Below are 25,537 nucleotides of genomic sequence, written 5' to 3'. Positions count from 1 at the left end.
AAAAATTACATTTTCAAAAACAAATTTTACAAAGTATTCCCTAAAAATTAAAAAGTACTTTTTTAGAAATTTTCAATCAGATACGTTTTAAAAAAGTACCTTTTCTGAAAAGTTCAAATAGTACTTTTTTTTTTCCAAAAAAACTTAATTTTTAATAATACTTTTACAAAAAAGCATTATCAAAAATAGTAATTATGGAAATTAAAAAAATTTTAAAATCCTAAAATAGTTCTAAAAAGTACTTTTATAGAAAATTAAAAAGTACCTTTTTGCAAAAAGTACTTTTTCCCAAAAAAAAATTATAAATGTTTAAAAAATGTACATTTTCAAGAAAATTTCTTTTCTAGCCTAGTTAAAAATGTCAGAAAAGTATTAAACCAAAAAATTTAAAAAAATATATTTTTAAAAAAAAAAAAAAAAAAAAATATTTTAAATATTTCAATTATTTAAAAAAAAACTATAAAAATTCCTTAGAAATTTTATTATCTCAGAATTTGTTTAAAAAAATTGCCACATTTCTATTAAATTTAAAACAAATTTCCCTTTTATTAGTAACACAACAATTTAATCAGTTTTATATGGTTTAAACCAGATTTATTTTAAACTAGAATTTCCATTTTTGCTTAATCTCCAAGGGAATTTTGAAAGCACACTTTTCACACAATCTCTCACAGACATCAAAAATAGACATATAGAAATTGCAACATTTTACATTTCATAAAATTTAATCGAAGCAATTCATTACTTTAATAAAATTGTATGAATGTCATGCCTCACTCACTCACTCGTCATCATCGCGCCTAATTAGTAGAAAATAAATTAATGAATTTCCTCTAAAGCCAAATAAAGTAAAGAAAACTTTAGTTTGTTTTTTGCAAAAGCAATAAGCCGCCAAGTTTAGTTTTAAAATAAGAAAAAAAATAAAATAAAATTCATTGAGAAAAACACATGTACTCGTACACATGATTAAACAAACTATTAAAAACAATTTAATTTCATGCCATAAAAAAATCTCTCCAGGCCTTACGCCACCAGCAAGTCAAACAAACAGTCAGTTTTCAATGAGTCAGTTTGAATATATGAAACCCAAGTAATAATAACAAACAAATAGAAATATTTCAAGTACAGACTCATACATAATTACATTTTAAAATAAGTGACAATTTCAAGTAGAGTTTAAAAATTATGAAAATTATATTCAATATCTTTCAAAACATTTCAAGTATTTTTAGCCAGCAAACAACATTTATTGTTGGTGCGTTCAGTTCAGCCTTTTGGTAGCCATTTATTGTATAAAAATATAACAAAAAGTACGTCATTCCTCATGATTTTTTGTAGTTGGGGAGTAAGAAAATAAAAAAAAGAAGAAAAACGATAGTCAAGGTCAGGGTTAAGTATGTATTTTATATTATTTTTTTTATTTATTATTGAGTAAAGTTGTTAGAAATCAATAAATTGTTAAGTAGCGTTGTGCCTTCGGGACATAAAACATAAATAAACTGAAAAGTTAATGACCTAAAGGATAAAAATGAATTATAAAAGTGTTAAAGTGTTGGATTTCATGATTTTATTGTTAAGGCCATTTTTAGGGGCCAATGACTGACTGTTGACAATTATAGGAAAACAAGGGTCTGAGTAAAATGGAGTACAAGGCAATGACATTTTAGGATATATGATATTTAAATGACATTTTCAGGGACGTTTAAGAAAGCCATTAATTCAAAGAAATTTTGGAATCAAAAAAATGTGGACAAAAATCTGTTAAATAAAAATTATTTGCCAAAAAGTACTTTTGGAAAAATTTCTATTTTGAAAAAGTACTTAAACAAAGAAAATTACATATTGCAAAATATTTGCACTTCGAAAATATTCATGTTTTGAAAATAGTACCTTTTTGAAAAAAGTACTTTTTTAAAAGTTTGAAAAAAGTACTTTTTTAAAAGTTTGAAAAAAGTACTTTTTTAAAAGTTTGAAAAAAGTACTTTTTTAAAAGTTTGAAAAAAGTACTTTTTTAAAAGTTTGAAAAAAGTACTTTTTTAAAAGTTTGAAAAAAGTACTTTTTTAAAAGTTTGAAAAAAGTACTTTTTTAAAAGTTTGAAAAAAGTACTTTTTTAAAAGTTTGAAAAAAGTACTATATACAAAAAGTACTTTTTTTTCTTTTATGGAAAGAAATAAAATTTTAAACAAATTTTAAATTAGAAAAAAGTACTTTGTGAAAAATTTATTCCAACAAAATAGCAACATCTTAACATTTATAGTTAAAATCTAGATTTTCAAAACAGTACTATTTTGAAAAAAATATTTTTTTAGAAAAAGTACTTTCTAGAAGAATTGCACTTTGAAAATATTCATATTTTGAAAATATTGCCTTTTTGGAAAAAGTACTTTTTATAAGTATAGAAAAAAGTACTTTTTTCGAAGAAGTACTTTTCTGAAAACATTACAACAATTTCAAATTAAAAGTACTTTTCCAAAAAAAAAATATTTCAATTTTCAATTTTTCTTTTTGGCAAAATCCCCAACAAATCAGTTGTAGAGTACTCTTATTTGAAAAGGTACTTCTTAATTTGAACTTTTCTAAAAAAAGTACTTTATCGATTTAAAAAAAAACAAAAAAAAAACGTTGCTGGAAAAGTAGTTTTTAATTTTGAAATCTTTATAAATTTAAAAAAAAAAATTGTTTGGAAATTTCTCAGAAAAGTTATTTTTTGAGATATTTTGAAGTAAATATTCTGGAAAAGTACTTTTTCAATATTTCTAGAAAAGTACTTTTGAGAAAAAGTAGTTAGGAACTTAAAGCTTCTATTTTAATATTTCTAGAAAAATGCTGGTTTAAAAAGTGCCTGTTGAATATTCCTGGAAACGGACTTTTTTCCAAAAAAGTACTTTTTTAAAAAATAATTTTTTTCCAAATTTTTTTTCAATAACTTTGAAAAAGTATTGTACTTTTTGAAATTTTTTTTACTAATCTGGAAAAATACTTTTTTTCAAAAAAGGTACTTTTCTGAAATATCTGAAAAAATACTTTTTTTAAGTTATTTTTTAATATTTCTAGTAAAATACTGTTTTAAAAAGTACCAAAAAAGCACTTTTTTGGAAAATTTTATGAAAATGAAAAAAATTTTGTTAATTTTCAGAATTTTGAAACATTTTATGTGTAAAATATTTTATATGGAAAAATATGTTGAAAATTTTCTAAATAAAAAGATATATATTTTTCTTTTTGAAAATCGAAAAATTTTGAAAATTTTCATTTGGAAAAAATTTGGAAATTTTCTGTATTACAAAATTTTTTAAAATTTTTTGTAAAAAAAAAGTAATTTTAAAAAATTTTCTGAATTAAAAATTGAAGATTCATTCTTTTTTTTTAAAATCAAAATATTTTGAACCTTTATAGAATTTTGAAAAGTACTTTTTTAAAGTACTTTCTTAAAGTACTTTTTTAAAGTACTTTCTTAAAGTACTTTTTTTTAAGTACTTTCTTAAAGTACTGTTTTAAAGTACTTTTTTAAAAAACTTTTTAAAGTACTTTTTTAAAGTACTTTTTTAAAGTACTTTAAAAAGTACTTTAAAAAGTACTTTTCTTAAGTACTTTCTTAAAGTACTTTTTAAAGTACTTTTTTAAAGTACTTTTTTAAAGTACTTTTTTAAAGTACTTTTTAAAATACTTTTTAAAGTACGTTTTTAAAGTACTTTTTAAATATAGTACTGTTTTTGTTTTAAAGTACTTTTTAAAAAGTACTTTAAAAAGTACTTCAAAAAGTACTTTACAAAAGTAATTTAAAAAGTACTTTACAAAAGTAATTTAAAAAGTACTTTAAAAAAGTACTTTAAAAATGTACTTTAAAAAGTACTTTAAAAAGTTCTTTAAAAAAGTACTTTAAAAAGTACTTTAATAAAGTACTTTAAATATGTACTTTAAAAAGTACTTTAAAAAGTACTTTAAAAAAGTACTTTAAGATAGTACTTTAAAAAAGTACTTAAAAAAGTACTTTAAAAACTTCTTTAAAAAAGTACTTTTTTAAAGTAGTTTTTAAATTACTTTTGTAAAGTACTTTTTTAAAGTACTTTTGAAAATACTTTTTAAAGTACGTTTTTAAAGTACTGTTTAAAAGTACTTATTAAAAAGTACTTTAAAAAAGTACTTTTTAAAAAGTACTTTACAAAAGTAATTTAAAAAGTACTTTAAAAAAGTACTTTTTTAAAGAAGTTTTTAAAGTACTTTTTTAAGTACTTTTTTAAAGTACTTTTTTAAGTACTTTTTTAAAGTACTTTTTTAAAGTACTTTTTTAAAGTACTTTTTTAAAGTACTTTTTTAAAGTACTTTTTAAAGTACTTTTTTAAAGTACTTTCTTAAAGTACTTTTTAAAGTACTTTTTTAAAGTACTTTTTTAAAGTACTTTTTAAAATACTTTTTAAAGTACTGCTTTAAAAAGTACTTTACAAAAGTAATTTAAAAAGTACCTTAAAAAAGTACTTTAAAAAAGTACTTTAAAAAGTACTTTAAGAAAGTACTTCAAAAAAACGTACTTTAAGAAGGTACTTTAAAAAAGTACTTTAAAAAAGTACTTTAAAAAAGTACTTTAAAAAGTACTTTAAAAAAGTACTTTAAAAAGTACTTTAAAAAAGTACTTTAAAAAAGTACTTTACAAAAGTACTTTAAGATAGTACTTTAAAAAAGTACTTTAAAAAGTACTTTTAAAACTTCTTTAAAAAAGTACTTTTTTAAAGTACTTTTTAAAGTACTTTTTTAAAGTACATATGTTCTTAAAAATATATTTTAAAAAGTACTTTAAACAATATTTAAAAGTACATACTTTAAAAAGTACCTTAAAAAAGTATGTACTTTCAATAGAACTTTAAAAAGTATTTTGAAAAGTACCTTTTTAAATAACGAATTTCTTTATTTAACTGTAAAACCATCTGTGGGGAACTTTTAGTCATTAAACAAATATTGAGATAAATGTTTTGGGAATAATCTAAAGAAAATAATCTAAAGAAAAAAAAACTTTTCACTATTAGTAGACATTTTATTGTTGCCAGCTTTTTATTAATTGTTATTTTATAAACTTTTATTTCCGTTTAATATTTAATTTAAGGTTAAAATACTGACAATTTTTTAGCTACACAAAATTTTAAAAAATTGAATATTCGTTTTGGAAGAAATTTGTTTTTGTTATTATTAAATAAACAAGGAACATAAATATTTAAATATTATTATTGTTAAAGAAGATCTACGTTTAATGAAACAGTTAAAGAAAATCAAACAATATGTTATTTTAAAGAATTATTAAAAAAAAAATTCACACCTGTTTTGCATTGTTTTGCAAAATTTAAAAAACAAATAATATAATACATATTTAATGATCTTATGAGTCATCCATCAACAAATAAATTTAAATAAATAATTGCAGAATTTCTCTAATAACTCATATACGTGTTCAAATAACAAGCCACAAAAAATAGCTGTCAAAGTCTTAAAATCTCCACAAAATCCCACATATCAAACGTCTCAGGAATTTAATAATGTCTATCAAACGGATCACCAGCAGCAGCATCAGCAGCATGACTATTATCAGCAGCATGATTATTATCAGCAGCAGGATCATTTGCAGCAGCAGTATCAACAAAAAGCTTTAATGCCACCCTTAGATCATGCCACCCACATTTTGGCTCATCAGCATCATTGTAAGCATCATCATAAACATCATAATCACCAGCATAAACATCATCGCCATCATCAACAAAATAGCCAACAGCAACAGCAACAACAAAACTCTCCTCTACAACAACAGCAATTCTTGCAACAACACTTGCAGCAGCAGCAACAGGATTTAGTGAAATCCTTGCAAACAGAATTACAGTTTCAATATTATGACAAGAAACCACCTACACCACAGAAAACCTCTTGCCACTCCTCACCCCACACGCCCAAACACCAGGGCCACGGCCAGGGCAAAAAGTCTGCAGCCTCGGAAACCAAAACACCCACCTCTACTTTAACGAAACCCAAGAAATGGCGACGACCCTTCAGTTCGTATCATTCGTGTGATGATCTGGATGCCACGAATAATGCCACCAATCTGAACAAGTCCCAGCAGCAACAGCAATCCAATGAGAAAATGGTGGTGGCCAGTTTGAAATATTTATGTGCCTGCACAGGAGCTACATTGAGGAATTTGTCCAAGAAAACCAAAGATTTGCATAAGAATAATTGTTATACATATAATAAGGTAATGTTTCTCGGAGAGAGGGAAATTGAAGCTTTTAAGAGTATCTTCAAACATAAAGCTTTATGCTTAAAAACACATAGACTACAGCAGGCTACACAGTTACAAATGCACGACTACAAATGCCGTTGGCAGCAGCATTCGTTGCCCAGTAGTTAGCTACTTAATTATAATGAAAACGACAGCAACATCGTAACCAGCTGATAGGGAAGTTTGATTTTTATTTTCGCCTACGAAAATAGTAATTAGCTTAGGTGGCTACAGCGGCAACGGTGGTCGTGTTATCATGTAGCCTGCTGTAGTCTGTGTGTTTAAAGCTTTAAATTTTAAGCTGAAATTTTGTATTTAAATTAGAATATTTGTAATACGACTACAAATGTAGTTGGCAGCATTCGTTGCCCAGTAGTTAGCTACTTAATTATAATGAAAACTACAGCAACATCATAACCAGCTGATAGGGAAGTTTGATTTTTATTTTCGCCTACGAAAATAGTAATTAGCTTAGGTTGGCTACAGCGACAACGGTGGTCGTGTTGTCATGTAGCTTGCTGTAGGCTGTGTGTTTACAGCTTTAAATTTTAAGCTGAAATTTTGTATTTAAATTAGAATATTTGTAATACGACTACAAATGTAGTTGGCAGCATTCGTCGCCTAGTAGTTAGCTACTTAATTATAATGAAAACTACAGAAACATCGTAACCAGCTGATAGGGAAGTTTGATTTTTATTTTTGCCTACGAAAATAGTAATTAGCTTAGGTTGGCTACAGCGGCAACGGTGGTCGTGTTCTCATGTTGCCTGCTCTGTGTGTTTAAAGCTTTAAATTTTAAGCTCAAATTTTTTATTTAAATTCGAATATTTGTAATACGACTACAAATGTAGTTGGCAGCATTCGTCGCCTAGTAGTTAGCTACTTAATTATAATGAAAACTACAGAAACATCGTAACCAGCTGATAGGGAAGTTTGATTTTTATTTTCGCCTACGAAAATAGTAATTAGCTTAGGTTGGCTACAGCGGCAACGGTGGTCGTGTTGTCATGTAGCCTGCTGTAGTCTGTGTGTTTAAAGCTTTAAATTTTAAGCTGAAATTTTGTATTTAAATTAGAATATTTGTAATACGACTACAAATGTAGTTGGCAGCATTCGTCGCCTAGTAGTTAGCTACTTAATTATAATGAAAACTACAGAAACATCGTAACCAGCTAATAGTCAAGTTTGATTTTTATTTTCGCCTACGAAAATAGTAATTAGCTTAGGTTGGCTACAGCGGCAACGGTGGTCGTGTTCTCATGTTGCCTGCTCTGTGTGTTTAAAGCTTTAAATTTTAAGCTCAAATTTTGTATTTAAATTCGAATATTTGTAATACGACTACAAATGTAGTTGGCAGCATTCGTCGCCTAGTAGTTAGCTACTTAATTATAATGAAAACGACAGCAACATCGTAACCAGTTGATAGGGAAGTTTGATTTTTATTTTCGCCTACGAAAATAGTAATTAGCTTAGGTTGGCTACAGCGGCAACGGTGGTCGTGTTGTCATGTAGCCTGCTGTGTATTTATATAAATTAAAATTTAACTGTTAAATCATTTCCATTTCATTCTAACCGTATTTTCTACAGTTTCTTTTATTAACATTTTACATCATAAACTAGCCCTTAGAATGATTTTTCTTTTACATTTCTAACTTCAAAAGCATAATAAAATATCTAACAACTACATTTATTAGCTACAAATATATCTACGACTGTGTAATTTTATTTATGCCTATTATTTTCTATTAAAATCTAAATCAAAGTCTATTTTTTTATTTATTTATTTGTACTCTTTGCTAGATTTCTTTTTTAGCTTGATAATGATAATGATTTAAAATAAACATTAAGAAACTAAAAAAGAATTTCAATGTAATGAAAATATTTGGCAAACAAAAAATACTTAAAACTTAATTTACTTTTAGTAAATAAATAGTAAATAGTTTTTGTTTACATTCTTCTTCCCCGCAACAAGTAAATAAATAAACTTAGGGGGAGGAAGGGGACTGACACAGAACTATGAGGCAGGCAACGGTTCTAGTTCTAACATTTTATATCAATTTAACATGTAATTGTTGTAGTTGAGAGTAAATTGACACCTTTTTGTCACTTTGTGACCAGTCACAGAACCAACCCAAAAGCAATTGTTCAGCTTTTTTGAATATTTAAGACACAAATGTTCAGTAGTTTTCTTTTAAGATAAAATTTCAATACAAAATGTTCATAATTTTTGTAAATAAAAGAGGAAACCTATTTTTTTGATTTTTTTCAATTTTGCGAAATTTCTCTCCTCTATAAACTCAAGACTTTTTTTTAATTAAACACGTGTATGAACCAGCTCTTACTGAAAATTTTAAAAGAAAAAAATTAAAAAAAAAATCTGAAATTTAAAAAAAAAAAATTTTTTTAAAAAAAATTTCAGAATTTTTTAATAAATCTTTAAACGTATACTATTTTTACGATATTCGTAAAGAAAATAATATTTTTTTTTATAAATCAGTTAAACGTTTCTTTTTCTTCCTCTCTCTTCTATAAACTCAAGACTTTTTTTAAGTAAACATGACGTGTGTGAACCAGCACTACTTATTGAAAATTTTAAAAGAAAAAATTAAAAAAAAATTTTAAAATTTTTCAAAATTTTTTAAAAAATTAAAAAAAAATTTCAAACTTTTTTTAATAAATCTGTTAAACGTACTATTTTTACGATATTCTTAAAGAAAATAATAATTTTTATTTATAAATCAGTTAAACGTTTACAATTTTTACGATATTGTTATAGAAAATATTTATATATTTTAAAATTTTTTGAAATCTAAAATTTTTTTTATATAAAATTTTTGATTTTTTAAAAAAAAAAATTATTGATAAAATTATATTTTTATCGAACATTTTTCTAAATTTTTTTTACTATAAACAATTTTACGAATTTTTTATTGAACATTCTGATTTCGAAACATTTAATTTCGAAATTATTGAAAATTTTTATTTTTAAACTTTTAATACAGAAAATATTTGAAACTTTTTGATTAATTTTCAATATTTTTTTGGAAACAGAAAATTTCACTTTTAAATTTCGAAAATTTTCAATATTCTAAATTTCCATAATTTTTGGTTATTGGAAATTTTTCAAAACTTTTCATACATATTAAAAATGTTCAATATTAAGAATTTCAGATGTTTGATATTGACAATTTTCGAATTTTTTCAAATCGTTTGATATTGAAATTTTTTTTTATTGATAAAATTTGATCTGAATATTTTTTCGAACATTTTCTAAATTTTTTTATAAAAAATTTTTGGAATTTTTTTTATTGAAAATTTTAATTGATGATTTCGAAACTTTAATTAAACATTTTTTAAAATTTTTAGATATTGAAAATATTTAAGACAAATAGAACATTTTCGAAATTATTGAAAATTTTTATTTTTAAACTTTTAATACAGAAAATATTTGAAACTTTTTGATTAAATGAATTTTCAATATTTTTTGGAAACAGAGAATTATAGTACATATAGTAACTTTCAATTTTAAATTTCGAAAATTTTCAATATTGCAAATTTTTCATAATTTTTTGTTATTGAATATTTTTCAAAACTTTTCATACATATTAAAAATGTTCAATATTAAGAATTTTGAAATGTTTGATATTGACAATTTTAGAAATTTTTCAAATCGTTTCATATTGGAAATCTTCGTTCGATATTTTTTATATTGAAAATTTTCGAATTTCGAATGGTTAGATATTGTTTGAAATCTTCAATATTAATAACTTTTAAAATTTCTGATGATTGGATTCTGATCTAGAAATTTTTGTATTGTTTAAAAATTTAAAAACTTTTGAATACAGCGAATTTACGATATATTTTATTGTTATAGAAAATTCTAAAAATTTTTCGATATTAAAATTAAAACAAATTTTAAACTGCATTTTTAAAAAATTCTTGTTATAGAAAATTGCAAAGACTTGTTTAAATTTTTCGTACGGAAGGTATTTAAAAATTTTCAATATTAATAATTTTCGATATTGAAAATGTTTGAAATTTTTTGATATAGAAATTTTTGCAAACCTTTATATTGAAAATTTTTAATTTTGTTTATAGAACAATTAAACTTAAAAAAAAATTTATAGAAAATATTTAAAATTTTTGGAAATTTTTAAAAAAAAATTTTATTGAAAATTTTTTGTCGAATATTTTTTTGATATTAAAATTGTTGAAATTTTTCAATATTTTTTTGATATTTGAATCTTTGGCATTGAAAATTTTCAAATACTTGATTTAGAAATTTTTCAAAATTTGCCATGATAAAAATTTTTGATAAGAATATTTTCCAAATTTTTCTATTAGAAATTTTCGAATATTTATAGAATTCATTTTTGTTATAGAAATTTTTTCAAACTTTTTATATATGAAATTTTTGGTATTGAAAATTTTCAAATACTTGATTTTCAATATTAAAAATATTCGATTCCTATAATGGAAACATTATAAAATTGAAAATATTGAACATTTTTATGTAGAAATTTTTAAGTTTGCCAAACTTTTTATTGAAAATTTTCATATTTGAAATCTTTGATATTGAACATTTTGAAATACTTGATAGATTTTTCTCTTAGAATACTTTTGATATTGAAAATAAATTTTCAAAACTTTTACATACAGAAAATTTTACTTTAAATATTTTTATTTTTTAAATTTTTACTTGAAATTAGATGCTTTATTTAAACTTTTTTTTCACAATTTAATGCCAATTTAATGATATTTCCTTGAACTACAATTGTTTTAATAATAATTTCCATTCTAAGCATCTGCTGTTTTAAAAGAATAAATGAAAAACTGTTGGTGGCTGGCCACAAGTGGCCACTAAGCATAAGTCTCAGTCGTCTACTTAGTTATTCTGGGAAACGAACAAGCAAACATTTGTAAGTGTGTAGATTTTGGCCAGCCATAATTAGCAGCCATAGGAGTTCAATTTTATGACCTTTTAGACTAAACAAATAAACATGAATGAGTGTGGTTGATATACAAATAAATAAATTCCAAATAAAAGCATTTAAAAATAAACAAATTGTTGGCTACTAGTTAGTTATACACAGAATTTTTAATATTAAGCCAAATTTAACAAGAAACCTAAAAGTATTAAAAACAACAATATTTAAATAAAAAGCTAATTTATTTCTTATTATTAAAGAAAGACAAAACAAAACCAATTAATTAAATTTCATTTGTTTTAATCTTTTAACAGCCCACGTGGCGCATATGGGGTGAGGAAAAGGATACCGATATTATTTATACGGTTTATTTGAAAAAGGTGTGCTATCACCGGCCCACACCCTCAGCTGCAACTGTGAGTATTTAATTTTGAGATTTAACTTATAAAAAAGAACAAAAATGATTTAAATTTATTAATTATTCTAGGCCGACTCCGAAGATGACATTTCCTATTTGGAATGGGAAATGGTGCGTGTTCGCTTTGTCAAAGCCGCCACTTTGGAACGTCTAGTCGAGGCCTTGGCCACCGATGATGGCGAACTGGAGTCCACCTTCATTAATGTTTTCCTCAACACCTATCGCACCTTCTCCACGCCCAAAGAGGTCCTAGGCCTCTTTGTCAAACGCTACAATACGCTGTGCGAAAAACAACGTATCGAGGATTTGAAAAACAAAGACAATGACGACTACGATCGCTCCAATTCCATACACGAACAACACAAGAAAACCCTGATGTCGGTGTGGAAAATGTGGCTGAACGGTTTTCCCGAGGATTGGAATGAAGAGAATCTGGAGGCTTTAATTAATTTCACCAGCAAATATCTGCCCAATACAGATCTGCATTCTAGGGCCTTAAATCAGCTGGAAATGATTTTACGCCAGCAGGTGTATAGTAAAAAACAATTACCCGCCTGGTTGGGTGATCAGTTTGCCGATCTGTATTTGGCTCCCGAGTTTCATGGGAGAGCTTGTTTTTTGGAAACCTATCGTTTTCCTCGCATTGATGTGCGTCACTTTGCCGAACAGTTGACGCGCATGGATTGTGAACTGTTTAAGAAGGTGATATCGCATCAGTGTTTGGGCGCCACTTGGTCGCGAAGATCACAGGGCTGCTGTGAAACGGTGGTGGCCACCGTGACGCAGTTCAATGAGGTCTTGTATCGCGTGATAACGAGTATTTTGATTGAGAGAGCTTTGGAACCTCTAGTGAGTATTTTTTTTGATGAGTTAAAAATCATCAATTTTGATATAAAAATAACAATTTTCGATAAATTTTTTATTGTGGACATTTGAAAATTTTTTATTTCTATTAAAAATTGGAAATTTTTTTAGAAAATTTTGTTTAGTTTCTAAAATAGAATTTTTTCGAAATTTTTTATAAAATATTTCTGATTTTTTTTTAAGAAAATTTTGAATATTTTTTTTAAATTTATTTTTCGATTTATTTTGTATTTTTTAATAGACGTTTCTTTATTGTGGACATTTTCAATAATTTTTATTAAAAATTAATGATTTTTTTAGAAAATTTTGTTTAGTTTCTAAAACAGAAAATTTTCGAAATTATTTTATAAAAAATTTTGGAAATTTTTTTAAGATAATTTTAAAAAATTTGTTCGAATATTCAAAATGGAAAATATTCAAATTATTCTATATTAAAAATATTCCAAATTATTATTTTAAATAATAATTGTTTCTAAACAAATTTGTTTTAGTTTCTAAAATAGAAAATTTTCGAAATTTTTTTATAAAAAATTTTTGAAATTTTTTTGAAATTTTTTTGAGAAAATTTTTGAAATTTTTTTTAAGAAAATTTTAAAATTTGTTATAATATTCAAAATAGAAAATATTCAAATTGTTCTACATTAAAAATATTCCAAATTATTATTGTTTCTAAAAATTTTCGAATTTTTTTTTAAAGAAAATTTTTGAATTTTTTTTAAGAAAATTTTTTATTAAAAATTTTTGAAATTTTTTTAAGAAAATTTTAAAAATATTTTTGGATATTCAAAATTATTCAATATAGAAGATATTCAAATTATTCTATATTAAAAATATTCCAAATTTTAATTTTAAATATTCAAAATTACTAGAAATTCAACAATTTTTTCATATAATTATTGGTAAAATAAAAAATATATGCAAAATTATGCGATATCGAAAATAATCAAAATTATTTGATATAGAAAATATTCGAATTGATCTATAGGGAAAAATTATTTGATATAGAAAATATTCAATATCAAAAAAAATACTTAAAAATATTATTATTAAAGAAATTATATTAGAGAAAATATTCGAAATATTCAAAATTAGTTGACTATAAAATATTTAAAAATATTCAAAATTTATTGATATCTTGTTGGAAATGGTTTCAATATACTTTAGTTGAAATGTACTTTAGTTTCAATATAAATTTTCTATCGAATTAGTTTTTGAGAAATATGTTTTATGTTGAACAAATGTTTTTCAGTTTGTCAGAAATTTACCTTTATTAAAGATTCTTTATAATAAATATTATTTTGTTGTCCGAAATAAAGTAAACACAAAATTATATTTTTGACAAGGAAATTTTCAAAAAATTTTGTATAATTTTTTGAATTCTGAAAATTTAAATAAAAATTTTATAATTTTTTGATTCTAATTTTTTTTTTCGATATTTCTGGATTATGAAAATTTTAAAATTTTTTTTTTTGAAATATTCGAAATTTTTTTTACAAAGAAATTTTCAAAATTTTGTATAATTTTTTGAATTCTGAAAATTTAAAAAAAAATTTTATAAATTTTTGATTCTAATTTTTTCGATATTTCTGGATTCTGAAAATTTTTAAATTTTTTTTTTAAATATTCAATATTTCTGGATTCTGAAAATTTTAAATTTTTTTTTTTAAATATTCGAAATTTTTTTTACAAGGAAATTTTCAAAATTTTGTACAATTTTTTGAATTCTGAAAATTTAAAAAAAATTTTATAATTTTTTTTCAATATTTCTGGATTCTGAAAATTTTAAAATTTTTTTTTAAAATATTCGAAATTTTTTTATATTGAAATTTAGAATATTTTGAAACATTTTTTTTAGGAAATTCTTTAAAAAAACTATTGATTTTGAAAATTTTTTGATTCTGAAAATTTTTAAAAATTTTTAATTAACAGAAATATTCAAAATAGGGAAAATATTCAAAATTGTTTGAAATATTCAAATTTACTTGAAATATCCAAAACTATTTGATTCGAAAATATTAAACATTATTCGATATAGAAAATATTCGAATTTATATAAAAAATTTTAAAATTTTTTAAAATTTTGATTTTGAAAATTTTTAAAAAATTTGTTTGATTCTGAAAATTTTTAAAATTCATAATTAATAGAAATATTCAAAATTATTTGATTTAGGAAATATTCTAACAATTCTAGGGAAAATATTCAAAATTGTTTGAAATATTCAAAATTATTCGAAGTATTCTAAATTATTTGATTCACAATATTCAAAATTATTCGATATAGAAAATATTCAAAATTGTATAAAAGATTTTAAAATAGTTTCCTTAATTTTTAACATGTTTTCATCACGTCTTTCTTATTTTCTTGCTTCCAGGATCGTGCTGTATATATTTCTGTTTGGATTGATATAGCTCAAGAATTGAGATTGCTAAAAAACTTCTCCTCGCTTAAAGCCATCATAACGGGTTTAAATTCTTCGGCTATTTATAGATTAAGTAAAATCTGGTCGGTTTTGCCCAAAGAAAAGGTTGGTGTCCATTAAATTTTATAAAAATTCTATTTAAAGTTAATAATATTTTCTTATTGTTTTAGTTGGAAGTGTTTCATGAACTGGCTCGCATCTGTTCCGAGGACAATAATGCTTCAGTACAAAGAGAACTTTTAATAAGAGAAGGTACAGCGAAATTTGCCGAAACGGTGGGAGAAAATGATCGTCATATGCAAAAGATTATACAAAAACAAGTAAATTTTTTAATTCTTTTTTTTGGAAATGTTAAGGAAATATTAATGTTTTTTTTTTTTGTTTTTGCAGAGTACTCAAACCTCCCATGGCACTATACCTTATTTGGGTACTTTCCTAACGGACTTGACCATGATTCATCAGGCCAATCCCGATAATGTGTGCGAAGACAAACTAATAAATTTCGAAAAGAAACGTAAGGAATTTGAGGTGTTGGCCAAAATAAAACTTTTACAAGGAGCAGCTAATACCTATAATTTAGATGAGGATCCTTTGTTTAATAGATGGTTTTATTCCATGCCGGTTTTAACCGAAGAAGATGCTCATACTTTGTCGTATCAATTGGAGCCACCACCACCCACGGCTGCACGCAAAAGCACTACATCCTCCAATATGTCTTCGGCCAATTCTTCTATATTAGGACATCGAAAAACCGATTCCATAGCCTCTAACTCTAGCAGTGGGGCGGGCTCACAATTCTATTGTGAGATTAGTTCACACAACAGTTCCAGGCACAATTCTCTGGACCGAGAAGCCCACAATAATCACATGTCAGCTACCAGCAGTGTTTCGAATTTATCGCTGGACTCCAGTAATTCAGGAGGCGGCATAAACAAATCGAAAATGATACACTCACACAGTTCAAATGGTTTGCTGCGCAGCACACATGGTTCCAGCACCAGCGGTTCACATACACCCACCCACATTGGCTCACCCCTCATTAATGCCCAAGTGGTTAATTCACCGGGGGCCAATGCTGATTTTTATATAGTCAAAATCACCTTGGAAACGGAAACCATGCCCCAGGATGGCATTGTGGTGTACAAGAGTATGATGGTGAAGAACAATGAACGCACACCCCAGGTGATACGTAATGCCTTAATGAAACTGGGCATAGAAGATGATCCGGACAATTATATATTGGCTCAAAGGCTGCCCGACAAAGATGTAGATTTGCCGCGCAATGCCAATGTGTTTTATGCGGTGGTGGTGAATAAGAATTTCGAATTGCGTTTCATATTGAAACCCAATGCAGAGCGTATGAATGGCATTAATGGCACCGGCAGTCGCAGCAGTCGTGGCAGCAATAGCTAATGGTTAACAAAGACCCTGTAAATAATAAGGGGTCCGACTACGATTGGTAAATTTTTTTTTAAATTTGTTAAGAAGTTTAACAAACGCAGCGCGTACAAACACAAACGAGGGTGCTTCTGAGGATGAAACTATTGGAAATGAAAGGGAACACACAAAATTTGGAAATTTTCAAAAAGAGAAAAAACAGAGATATTAAAAAGAATTAACGAATCTTTAGTTAAGTAGTGAAGGCTTTAAAAGGAAAAGAGAAACAGCTAGCAAATGGAGAACATTAAAGGATTTATTAAAGAGACATCATTTTGGGAAAGAAATTTGGGAAATTAATGAATAGAGAGGCTTAACAAATTGAAAATTCCAAGTCCATTTTGCAAATTAAACTAAATTTTATTAAATCCATTAGAAAATAGCTCATAATAATGTATTGAATGATTCTATTTTGCTTCAATTCTAAAATTTCAATTCATTCAGGAAATATCAGTAGGGAAACTGTACTTACTATTGACCCAGTCACCACTACTAGTGACTTATTATAACCCAGACAATGCTATTTACTATAGACATTTATCAATTATTTAACATTGGAAGTCTACCACTTACTGACGATAGTACTATTGACTAGGTACTTCTTTTGGCACCATATGTAGACATTGGAACCATACATACACTAGTAAGTTTTAGTAATTCTAGTCTATACTTTTCTGAAGTAGATGTCAATAATAAAACTCTACATTTTGTTAATATTTGATGTTGTTTTGAAAAAATTAAAGAAAACAAAAAGGTACGAATTCGTAATAGTTGGAAGATTCGTCTTCAAATTCATATTTTTCGTTTTTTGCTCATCAAAGACAAAGTAGTCGACAAAAACTGGTGACTTGAAGGCGCTTGTACCCATTTTTACTTTAAACAAGGTTAGTTCTTTATAAAAAGTAAGAAAAATTAAATCAAAACATAAAAGAACCACCCCCTTTCCAAGGTTTCTTTGTGGAGTGGAGTGGTTAGTATACTAACCACCGTGGCGGTGGGCATTAAAAATAATTATGAAACATATTTTCGTATTGTATTCATTTACAACTGCGGTTTATGAAATGTTGTTCCCATGAAAAAATATCCATTTCCCTCGTAGGAAAAATTGCTATCGTGATATTCCCATGAACTTTTCATTCACAATAGTTAATTCTGTTCGTAACAGCTGTTTATTGTTTACAAAATTCCATCTAAAAATTTCACAACAATGGGAATTTTTTTCACGTGAACAAAATTGATGAACGAAAAATGGGAGAAGGGAAAATATTTCATGTGAAATATTGATTCGCGATAGGGGAGAATATATTTATCTAACTAGAGCAACCTGACGGCAAAGTTTTGCAAAAAAAAATTATTTGTTTAGCAAAATGCCAATAGATGTCAAGAAACTATGTTTTAATAACTAAAGAAAAGGTGGTTAGAAAAGTGACCACTAAACTGCAAAGAGTTATTTAAACCATAAATTAATTCTATTTAAATAAAAAGCCTTTGAATAAAATAAACCTTAGAATGAAGCTAAAGAATTAGATGTTGGGCAGGGATTTATGGCATGATTGACTATTTTTTACTACCGAATTAGGATTTTCATGCACTAAGCTCATAATTAATTATGTATTTAATTCGAAGCTGTGTTTTAAGCTATTTTTATAAAAAAAATTAAAAATATTTTTAAAATTTTTAGAAATTTTCAATAGAAAATTTTGACAATCTTCTTTAATTCTAAAATATTTAAGCAATCTTTACAAAACATTGTGTATTAATAGATCAGATTTTTAGCTTTTAGAATATTGTTAACAGAGTCATACAATTCCAGCACAAAATGAGCCACAGTGTCTCCAACCTCATCATCTTTACAAGAAGACAAATTGAAATATTTAATTTTACAAGACTTGTTTAATTCCAAAGGATTGAGCCGATTTTGACAAAACTTTGGTTATTAATAGAGCAGGACATTAGCTTTTCAAATCTTGTTAACAGAGTTATTAAATTTCAACACAAAAATTTAAACTGACCATTACGGTTAAGTAAGAAAATTTTAAATATTAATTTCAAATTAATTTCAAACTATTGAGCCGATCCTGACAAAACTTTGCCTATTAATAGCGAAGGAGTTTAGCTTTTCAAATCTTGTTAAAAGAATTATCAAATTTCAACACAAATTTCAAACTACTTTGGCTGCCGAAGACAATTTTAAATATGAAATATTCAAAATTTTTCATTAATTCTAAAAATCTTTACCGATCTTTACAAAACTTTGCCTATTAAGAGAGCAGGACTTTGTTTACAGAGATATCAAAATGAGAAACAGTGTCCTTAACGTAAATGGTTAAGCATGACAATTTGAAATATTAAATTTTTGCAAGTCTTCTTTAATTCCAAAGGATTGAGCCGATTTTGACAAAACTTTGGTTATTAATAGAGCAGGACATTAGCTTTAAAAGTATTGCTAACAAAAATATCAAATTTAAACATAAAATGAGCCATATTGTCTCCAAAACTAACCCTTTAGGGTAAGAAAGTCAATTTGAATTAATAGATTTTAGAAGTCTTCTTTAATTCCAAAGGATTGAGCCGATCTTGACAAAACTTTGGATATTAATAGCGAAGGAGTTTAGCTTTTCAAATCTTGTTAACATAGTTATTAAATTTCAATTCAAAATGAGCCACAGTAACCCCAAACTAACATTTAGATTAAGAAAGACAATTTGAAATATTAAACTTTTCCAAGTCTTCTTTAATTCCAAAGGATTGAGCCGATCTTTGCAAAACTTTGCCTATTAATAGAGCAGGACATTAGCTTTAAAAGTATTGCTAACAAAAATATCAAATATAAACACAAAATGAGCCACATTGTCTCCAAAACTAACCCTTTAGGGTAAGAAAGTCAATTTGAATTAATAGATTTTAGAAGCCTTCTTTAATTCCAAAGGATTGAGCCGATCTTCACAAAACTTTGCCTATTCATAGATCAGGAGTTTAGCTTTTAAAATATTGATAACAAAGTTAATAAATTTAAACATAGAATGAGTCATAGTGTCCTAAATTTGACCATATCGTTTAAGGAAACAATTTCAAATAAAAAACTTTAACAATTCTTGATAACATCTAAACTACTGAAGCGATCTTTACAAAATTGTCCATATTGATTGAGAAGCAGTTTAGCTTTTGAAATATTGTTAACAAAGTTATCAAATTTCATTACCAATTGAGCCTTAGTGTCCTCAATCTGACCACCTCGGTTAAGGAATACAATTTGTAAAAAGAAAATTTAAAAATTTGTCTTTAATTCTAAAAAGCAGAACCGATCTTTACAAATCTTTGCCTATAAATAGGGCAGGAATTTAGCTTTTAAAAATGAACACAGAGTCCTTAATAGGACCACTTCGGTTAAAGAAAACAATTTGAAATATGAAACTTTTACAAATTTTCTTTAATTCTAAAGTATTGAAGCGATATTTACAAAACATAGACTATTAATAGCGAAGCAGTTTAGCTGTTGGAAAATTTTCAACACAAATCGGGCCATAGTTTCCTAAATCTAATCAACTCCGTTAAGGAAAACAATTTGAATTATGAAACTTTTACAATTCTTTATTAATACTAAACTTTTGAAGCGACCTTTACAAAATTTTGGCCTATGAATAGAGGAGTGTTAACTCACATTGAGAAATTTGTAAATTTTTTAAAAAAATTTCTTAAATTTCCAAGAATTTTAAAGATGTTTTAGTTTTAAATTTGTTTAACATTTTCCAAATGCCTAAATTTTTAAAAAAAATTTTAAAACATAGATAAATACACATAAATTGGAAACTCTGCTAACACAGACCTAACTCAGTTGTCAAAAACATAAGTGGTGAGAATGTATTTGTAAAAAAAAACTATGGGCCGGATTCAGAAACACGAAAGTAAAACAATTTTAAAATTTTTGTATGGAAATCACTCAGTTTTTAAATAATTTTTTAGTGATTTTAATACAAAAAAATTGAAAATTGTATTTCTTTCAAGTTTCAGAATCAGGCCCTGTCTGAACAAAAAAACATTACTCGTATTAGTTTCCGCTCTATGGTTTAAAATTTTATAAATTTTTTTCTTAAATTTTTTTTAGAAAATGATGTTGAGTTTAATATTTTCAATTTCTATTTTTAATGCTGTTTAAAATTTTCCTAAAGCTTTTAAATTTCTAATTGTATATAACTAATTTATGAATGAAATAATCTCGAAACTAATTTATTTTTAAATAACAAACCTAAAACATGACACAATTTCTACAAATAATAATAATTTTGTAAAAAAAAAATGTATAAACTAAACGACGAGTTAGTTTTAAAGATTTTTTTTTAATTTATTTTTAATTTAAATTATTTTGATAAATATTTATTTAAAAAATATTAATGAATAGAGAAATATAAAGAGAAGACACAAATAAAAGAATTTCTAAATGAATTAATAAAATAATGTCAACAAACTAAACTATAGCCCTTATTTGTAAAGAAATTTGTACTTTAAACAAAGTTTTTATAAAAGAAATTTTGCTAAAACAATAATAAACCCCTAAACCTCTTAATCATAAACTATTTTGAAACTGTTTTTGATTAAATGTTTGATATTTTCTATTTATGATATTTTATATGAATTTATAAAACAAAAACCCAATTTTGCATAACTTAAATGCATTAAGTCTTATATAAAATAAACAAACAATAACTTTTTGAATATTTATATACATATTTTTTTTAAAAAGACCAAACCCCGCTATTTTCTACTGTATTTTTGTCAGTGTATATGATATAAACAAACAAGAACAAACATGCTTTAAATGTTACTTTCAAATTTATGTTATATAAAATGTAAGAAGACAAAATAACAAACAAATGTATTATATATGTATGAATTAAAATTATAAAATATTAATTAAATATATAATTATAATAATATTAATAATAATTTAAACCACAAACTTTAATAATTTATAATAAATTTTGAAAGAGAAATTAATGTATTATATATAAAATAAAACATGAAATAAATATAATTTATTGGAATTAAATTAAAATATTAATAAACAAATTGTTTCAGTTTCAGTTAAAAGACAAAGTAGAAGGTATAGAGAAATATACATAGAATGGAAACTAGAGAAATACTGAAACAAAAAAATCACATTTGTTTTTATTTTCTCATAATTTTTTACTGATATATTCTCATTTCTTAGGTTTTTGACAACTGAGTTAGGTCTGAGTTAGGCAGAGTTTGCCATCTATGTGTATTTTTCTATGGTTACTGGTACTTAAAGACTTTGTTGAACATTAACTAGTTCTAGATAGTTTTGTTGTTTTGCCATTTACATGTTAAAGAGCTCTTCAGAGGCTTAAGAAATGTTCTTATATGGTTAGTTAGATTTATAATTCAACAAAGTAGTTTTATTAAAACTTTACTTAATGGAGATGACATAGAGGAATCCAAAGTACTTTCTTTTGGTACTATTTTAAACAGAAAAGTACTAGATTTCATTAATTTTTTGAAACAATTTATTATTGAAAACAAACCCGCCTTCATTTTCAAAGTCTCTACAAAAAACAATCGATTGCCAGGGTTTGAATTTCTAAACCCTGGATTAGTTTTAAATAAAAGTAGCAATACAAAGCTGATTGGTATAACAATAGCTATTGAATCTGGAAGATCGGCTTACAAAAGGCTAAAATATAAGCAAAAATCAACGACTTACCTATATCTCCAATACTAAATCATGTATATAAACAATTCAGGACATTTCCAACGACGCAGTTATAGAAAACTCGGACCAACAATAAGTCAATTTCAGGAAAATCAAGTATTTATCAGGCTTTATTAATTTTAAGAAATTTATTTGTTAACATTTATATTAAGATGTCTTCTTTCTCCTTTTTATTGCTGCACTTTCTATTTAACAAATTTTTATATTAATTATCCAAATACTAACGATATACATGTGTATATTTTATGGACTCTGTATTAAATTTCACTTTTCCACTTTTTTTTATACCCTTCAGCTTCGTGAGAAGGGTATATATAAGTTTGTCATTCCGTTTGTAATTTCTACATTTTTCATTTCCGACCCTATAAAGTATATATATTCTGGATCCTTATAGATAGCGGAGTCGATTAAGCCATGTCCGTCTGTCTGTCTGTCTGTCTGTCTGTCTGTCTGTCTGTTGAAATCAATTTTCTGAAGGCCCCAGATATCTCCGGGATCCAAATCTTCAACAATTCTGTCAGACATACTTTCGAGAATTTTGCTATTTAAAATCAGCAAAATCCGTCCATAAATAACGGAGATATGAGCAAAAATCCGAGACAACCTCTGAAAATTTCATCAAAAAACACAATGTATTGCATGCTTTGACAAAAAAACAACAAAACGTATGTTTGGATGTGCAAGTTTTGTGTATTTTGTTTTTTTTTGTGTTTTGTTTCTTTTGGCGTTGTTGTTGTTTTTTATACAACTAAACGGTTGTTTGGTTGTGTGTTGGTTTTTTTTACAAAAAAGCAACAAAACGTAGGCTTGGATGTGCAAGTTTTGTGTATTTTGTTTTTTTTGTGTTTTGTTTCTTTTGGCGTTGTTGTTGTTTTTTATACAACTAAACGGTTGTTTGGTTGTGTGTTGGTTTTTTTTTACAAAAAAGCAACAAATCGTATGTTTGAATGTTTTGTTTCTGTTGGCGTTGTTGTTGTTTTTTATACAATTAAACGTATGTTTGGATGTGTGTTGGTTTCATTGGCTTGCGTATTTTGTTTATTCTTTTGGTGTTTTGTTTCGTTTGGCGTTGTTGTTGTTTTTTGTGTTCTTGATAAATTTAGGATGCTGTACGCTGAAAGTGGGCAATGTACATACATATATACTAATTATAAAAAATAATAATGCATCCACAACAAAGGTGAAGGGTATATAAGATTCGGCATAGCCGAATATAGCACTCTTACTTGTTTCACTTTAATTTTAATAATTTTAAAGGAACAGAAAATTACCGTCGCGACGAGTCGACTTTATTCCCGCACTAGTTGTTTCTAAACTAGACTTGTAAACAGTTTGAGAAGCCTTGTTAAAAACCGAATGATGTTTACATTAATATTACCAGCATATTTTTCAGGCTGCTGTAAGTTTTCTTTATTATATTATGTTAATTACCAACATACTTATGATATTTTATTTATATTTTGTGGACTCTGTATTAAATTTCACTTTTTCACTATTTTTGTAATAGTTTGTTCATTATTTCATTTTAATTTAAATAAATTTATAGGAACTGATTACTACTGTCGAGTTGTGTCTTTATTCCCGCACTAGTTGTTTCTAAACTAGACTTGTGAACAGTTTGAGAAGCCTTGTTAAAAACTAAATGATGTTTTCATTTATTAACTGTCATCTTGATGATGCTGTAAGTTTTCTTCATTATATTATGTTAATTACCAAAATACTTTCAATATTTTATGTATATTGTATGGACTCTGTATTAAATTTCAGTTTTCCACTATTTTTGTAATAGTTTGTTCATTATTTCACTTAAATTTTAATAAATAAATAGCAACTGAAAATTACCGTCGCGTTGTGATGTCTTTATGCCCGCACTAGTTGTTTCTAAACTAGACTTGTGAACAGTTTGAGAAGTCTTGTTAAAAACCAAATAGATTACATTCAGGGTTGGGAAAGCTACTAAGAGTAACAAAGTGTTGTAGTTTTAGGCGTTAAATATTGGATATTTTAGATCTGTAAGTTTTAGGGTTGGGAACCGCACTAGTTAGGATTTTAATTTTATAAAAATAAAATAAATTAATAGAGTTAGAATTTTAAACTATGTATACATATGTGAATAGGAAATTGTGTATTATTTTAGGGTCGCAAATGAAAAATGTATAAATTACAAATGGAATGGCAAACTTATATATACCCTTGTCACTCATGGTGAAGGTTATAAAAATTGCTTGAGATATAAAATATGAGTAAATATAATTTATTTGTCTTATTTATAATTTCAAACGTTTTAATCAATAAATTTTTAAGAAATTTTATTTGTTAAAATTTGTTAGAAATGTGAAAAAATCAGACATACATATGTATATGTATTGTCTTTTATTTTTTTTTTTGAAAATGTACATAGACAATTTAGAAAAATATTTAGAAATAAATTGATTATTTTATCAAATACTAGTGTGTACTAACAACATTAAAGTAGTGAGTCCAACTAATACCAACTTTACTAAATTATTCAATACACAAACCAGCAAATATGGCATTTTTTCTAAAAAAAACACATCGAATTAAAACAATTTTTATATTCCTCGACTTATTTAATACACAAACAATTCTAAAACTTTTAGTTGCTTCTGAAACAAGTTCTAATTAGAAATTCCATACTATAGAATTGTGCAACTAATTATTTCCTAATACACTTTATTAAATTAGTCAATTCACAAACCTTCAACACATTCCAGCAAATTCTAGTAGTTGCAGATTTTCTCTTATTCCGTCATTTTAACAAACACAACAACAACAAAAACCCGTACACGACTTCTACTAATTAAACGAAACGAATAGAAAAATTTGCAAATTTTAATTTCCGATTTGTGACTTAGCATTCATAGATTCGTTCAATTAAACACTTTTAGTTTATCACCAACACATTAGTTAAGATTTTTCACTAAATTTTAATTAATTTTGAACAGTTTTTATACTATTTTTACCGATTGCGATAACCCGACAATATTTTGGCGGCCAATCACTTAAACGTTTTATAATAAGACTAAATAAAAAGTGGAGATGAAGTTGGAGTGCAAGAAAGAGGATTACCAATGTTTAGTAATATTTAATGAAGCTGGGGAAAATAAAAATAAAATTTCTGATTAAATGAAAATTGTTAATTGTTAAATTTGCTAATTTTTATGAAGACATTCCTTCATATACATACAGTTACGGTCAAAACAATTCATGTTTCCCCAGCAATATAAAATAGTATGTACTGAAAATTGGTAACACTATTTTTTAACTTGTTCCCTGCTAATTTATACAAGATGGAGCAAGTGGCGAATTCAGGGAAATTGCCGCGAAGTCATTAATTTGACCAAGGCGAATTTATTTACCAGGTGGTGTTGATAGCACAGCTGATTAATGTTGTTTAGAGGTTTGAGCTGTCAAATTATCTTGTGTTTGTTGCGGCGAATGCTACAACAAACATAAAA

The 25,537-nt window shown here is 25.8% G+C and overlaps 1 protein-coding gene across 3 annotated transcripts in view; it reads left to right on the top strand.

Annotated features, from left to right (window-relative positions):
• Nucleotides 1-20,599, top strand: part of Rgl (Ral guanine nucleotide dissociation stimulator-like) — a 50,237-nt gene extending 29,638 nt beyond the window's left edge. Inside the window, exons 2-7 of one of the 3 annotated variants that reach the window (XM_065503610.1) lie at nucleotides 5,415-6,233; nucleotides 11,503-11,604; nucleotides 11,676-12,455; nucleotides 14,843-14,995; nucleotides 15,061-15,210; nucleotides 15,281-20,598. In XM_065503610.1, coding sequence (XP_065359682.1) covers nucleotides 5,415-6,233; nucleotides 11,503-11,604; nucleotides 11,676-12,455; nucleotides 14,843-14,995; nucleotides 15,061-15,210; nucleotides 15,281-16,303 — 3,027 coding nt within the window. In that variant the 3' untranslated portion in view covers nucleotides 16,304-20,598. Of the gene's footprint in view, nucleotides 1-5,414; nucleotides 6,234-11,502; nucleotides 11,605-11,675; nucleotides 12,456-14,842; nucleotides 14,996-15,060; nucleotides 15,211-15,280 lie in introns of all 3 variants that reach the window. The other 2 variants (XM_065503612.1, XM_065503611.1) reach the window with 2 other exon arrangements.
• Nucleotides 20,600-25,537: the final 4,938 nt, after the last annotated feature.

The sequence above is a fragment of the Calliphora vicina genome, chromosome 3 (genome assembly GCF_958450345.1).
Source record: "Calliphora vicina chromosome 3, idCalVici1.1, whole genome shotgun sequence".
In the NCBI taxonomy this organism is placed as follows: domain Eukaryota; kingdom Metazoa; phylum Arthropoda; class Insecta; order Diptera; family Calliphoridae; genus Calliphora; species Calliphora vicina.
This window is presented reverse-complemented; position numbering and strand designations above follow the sequence as displayed.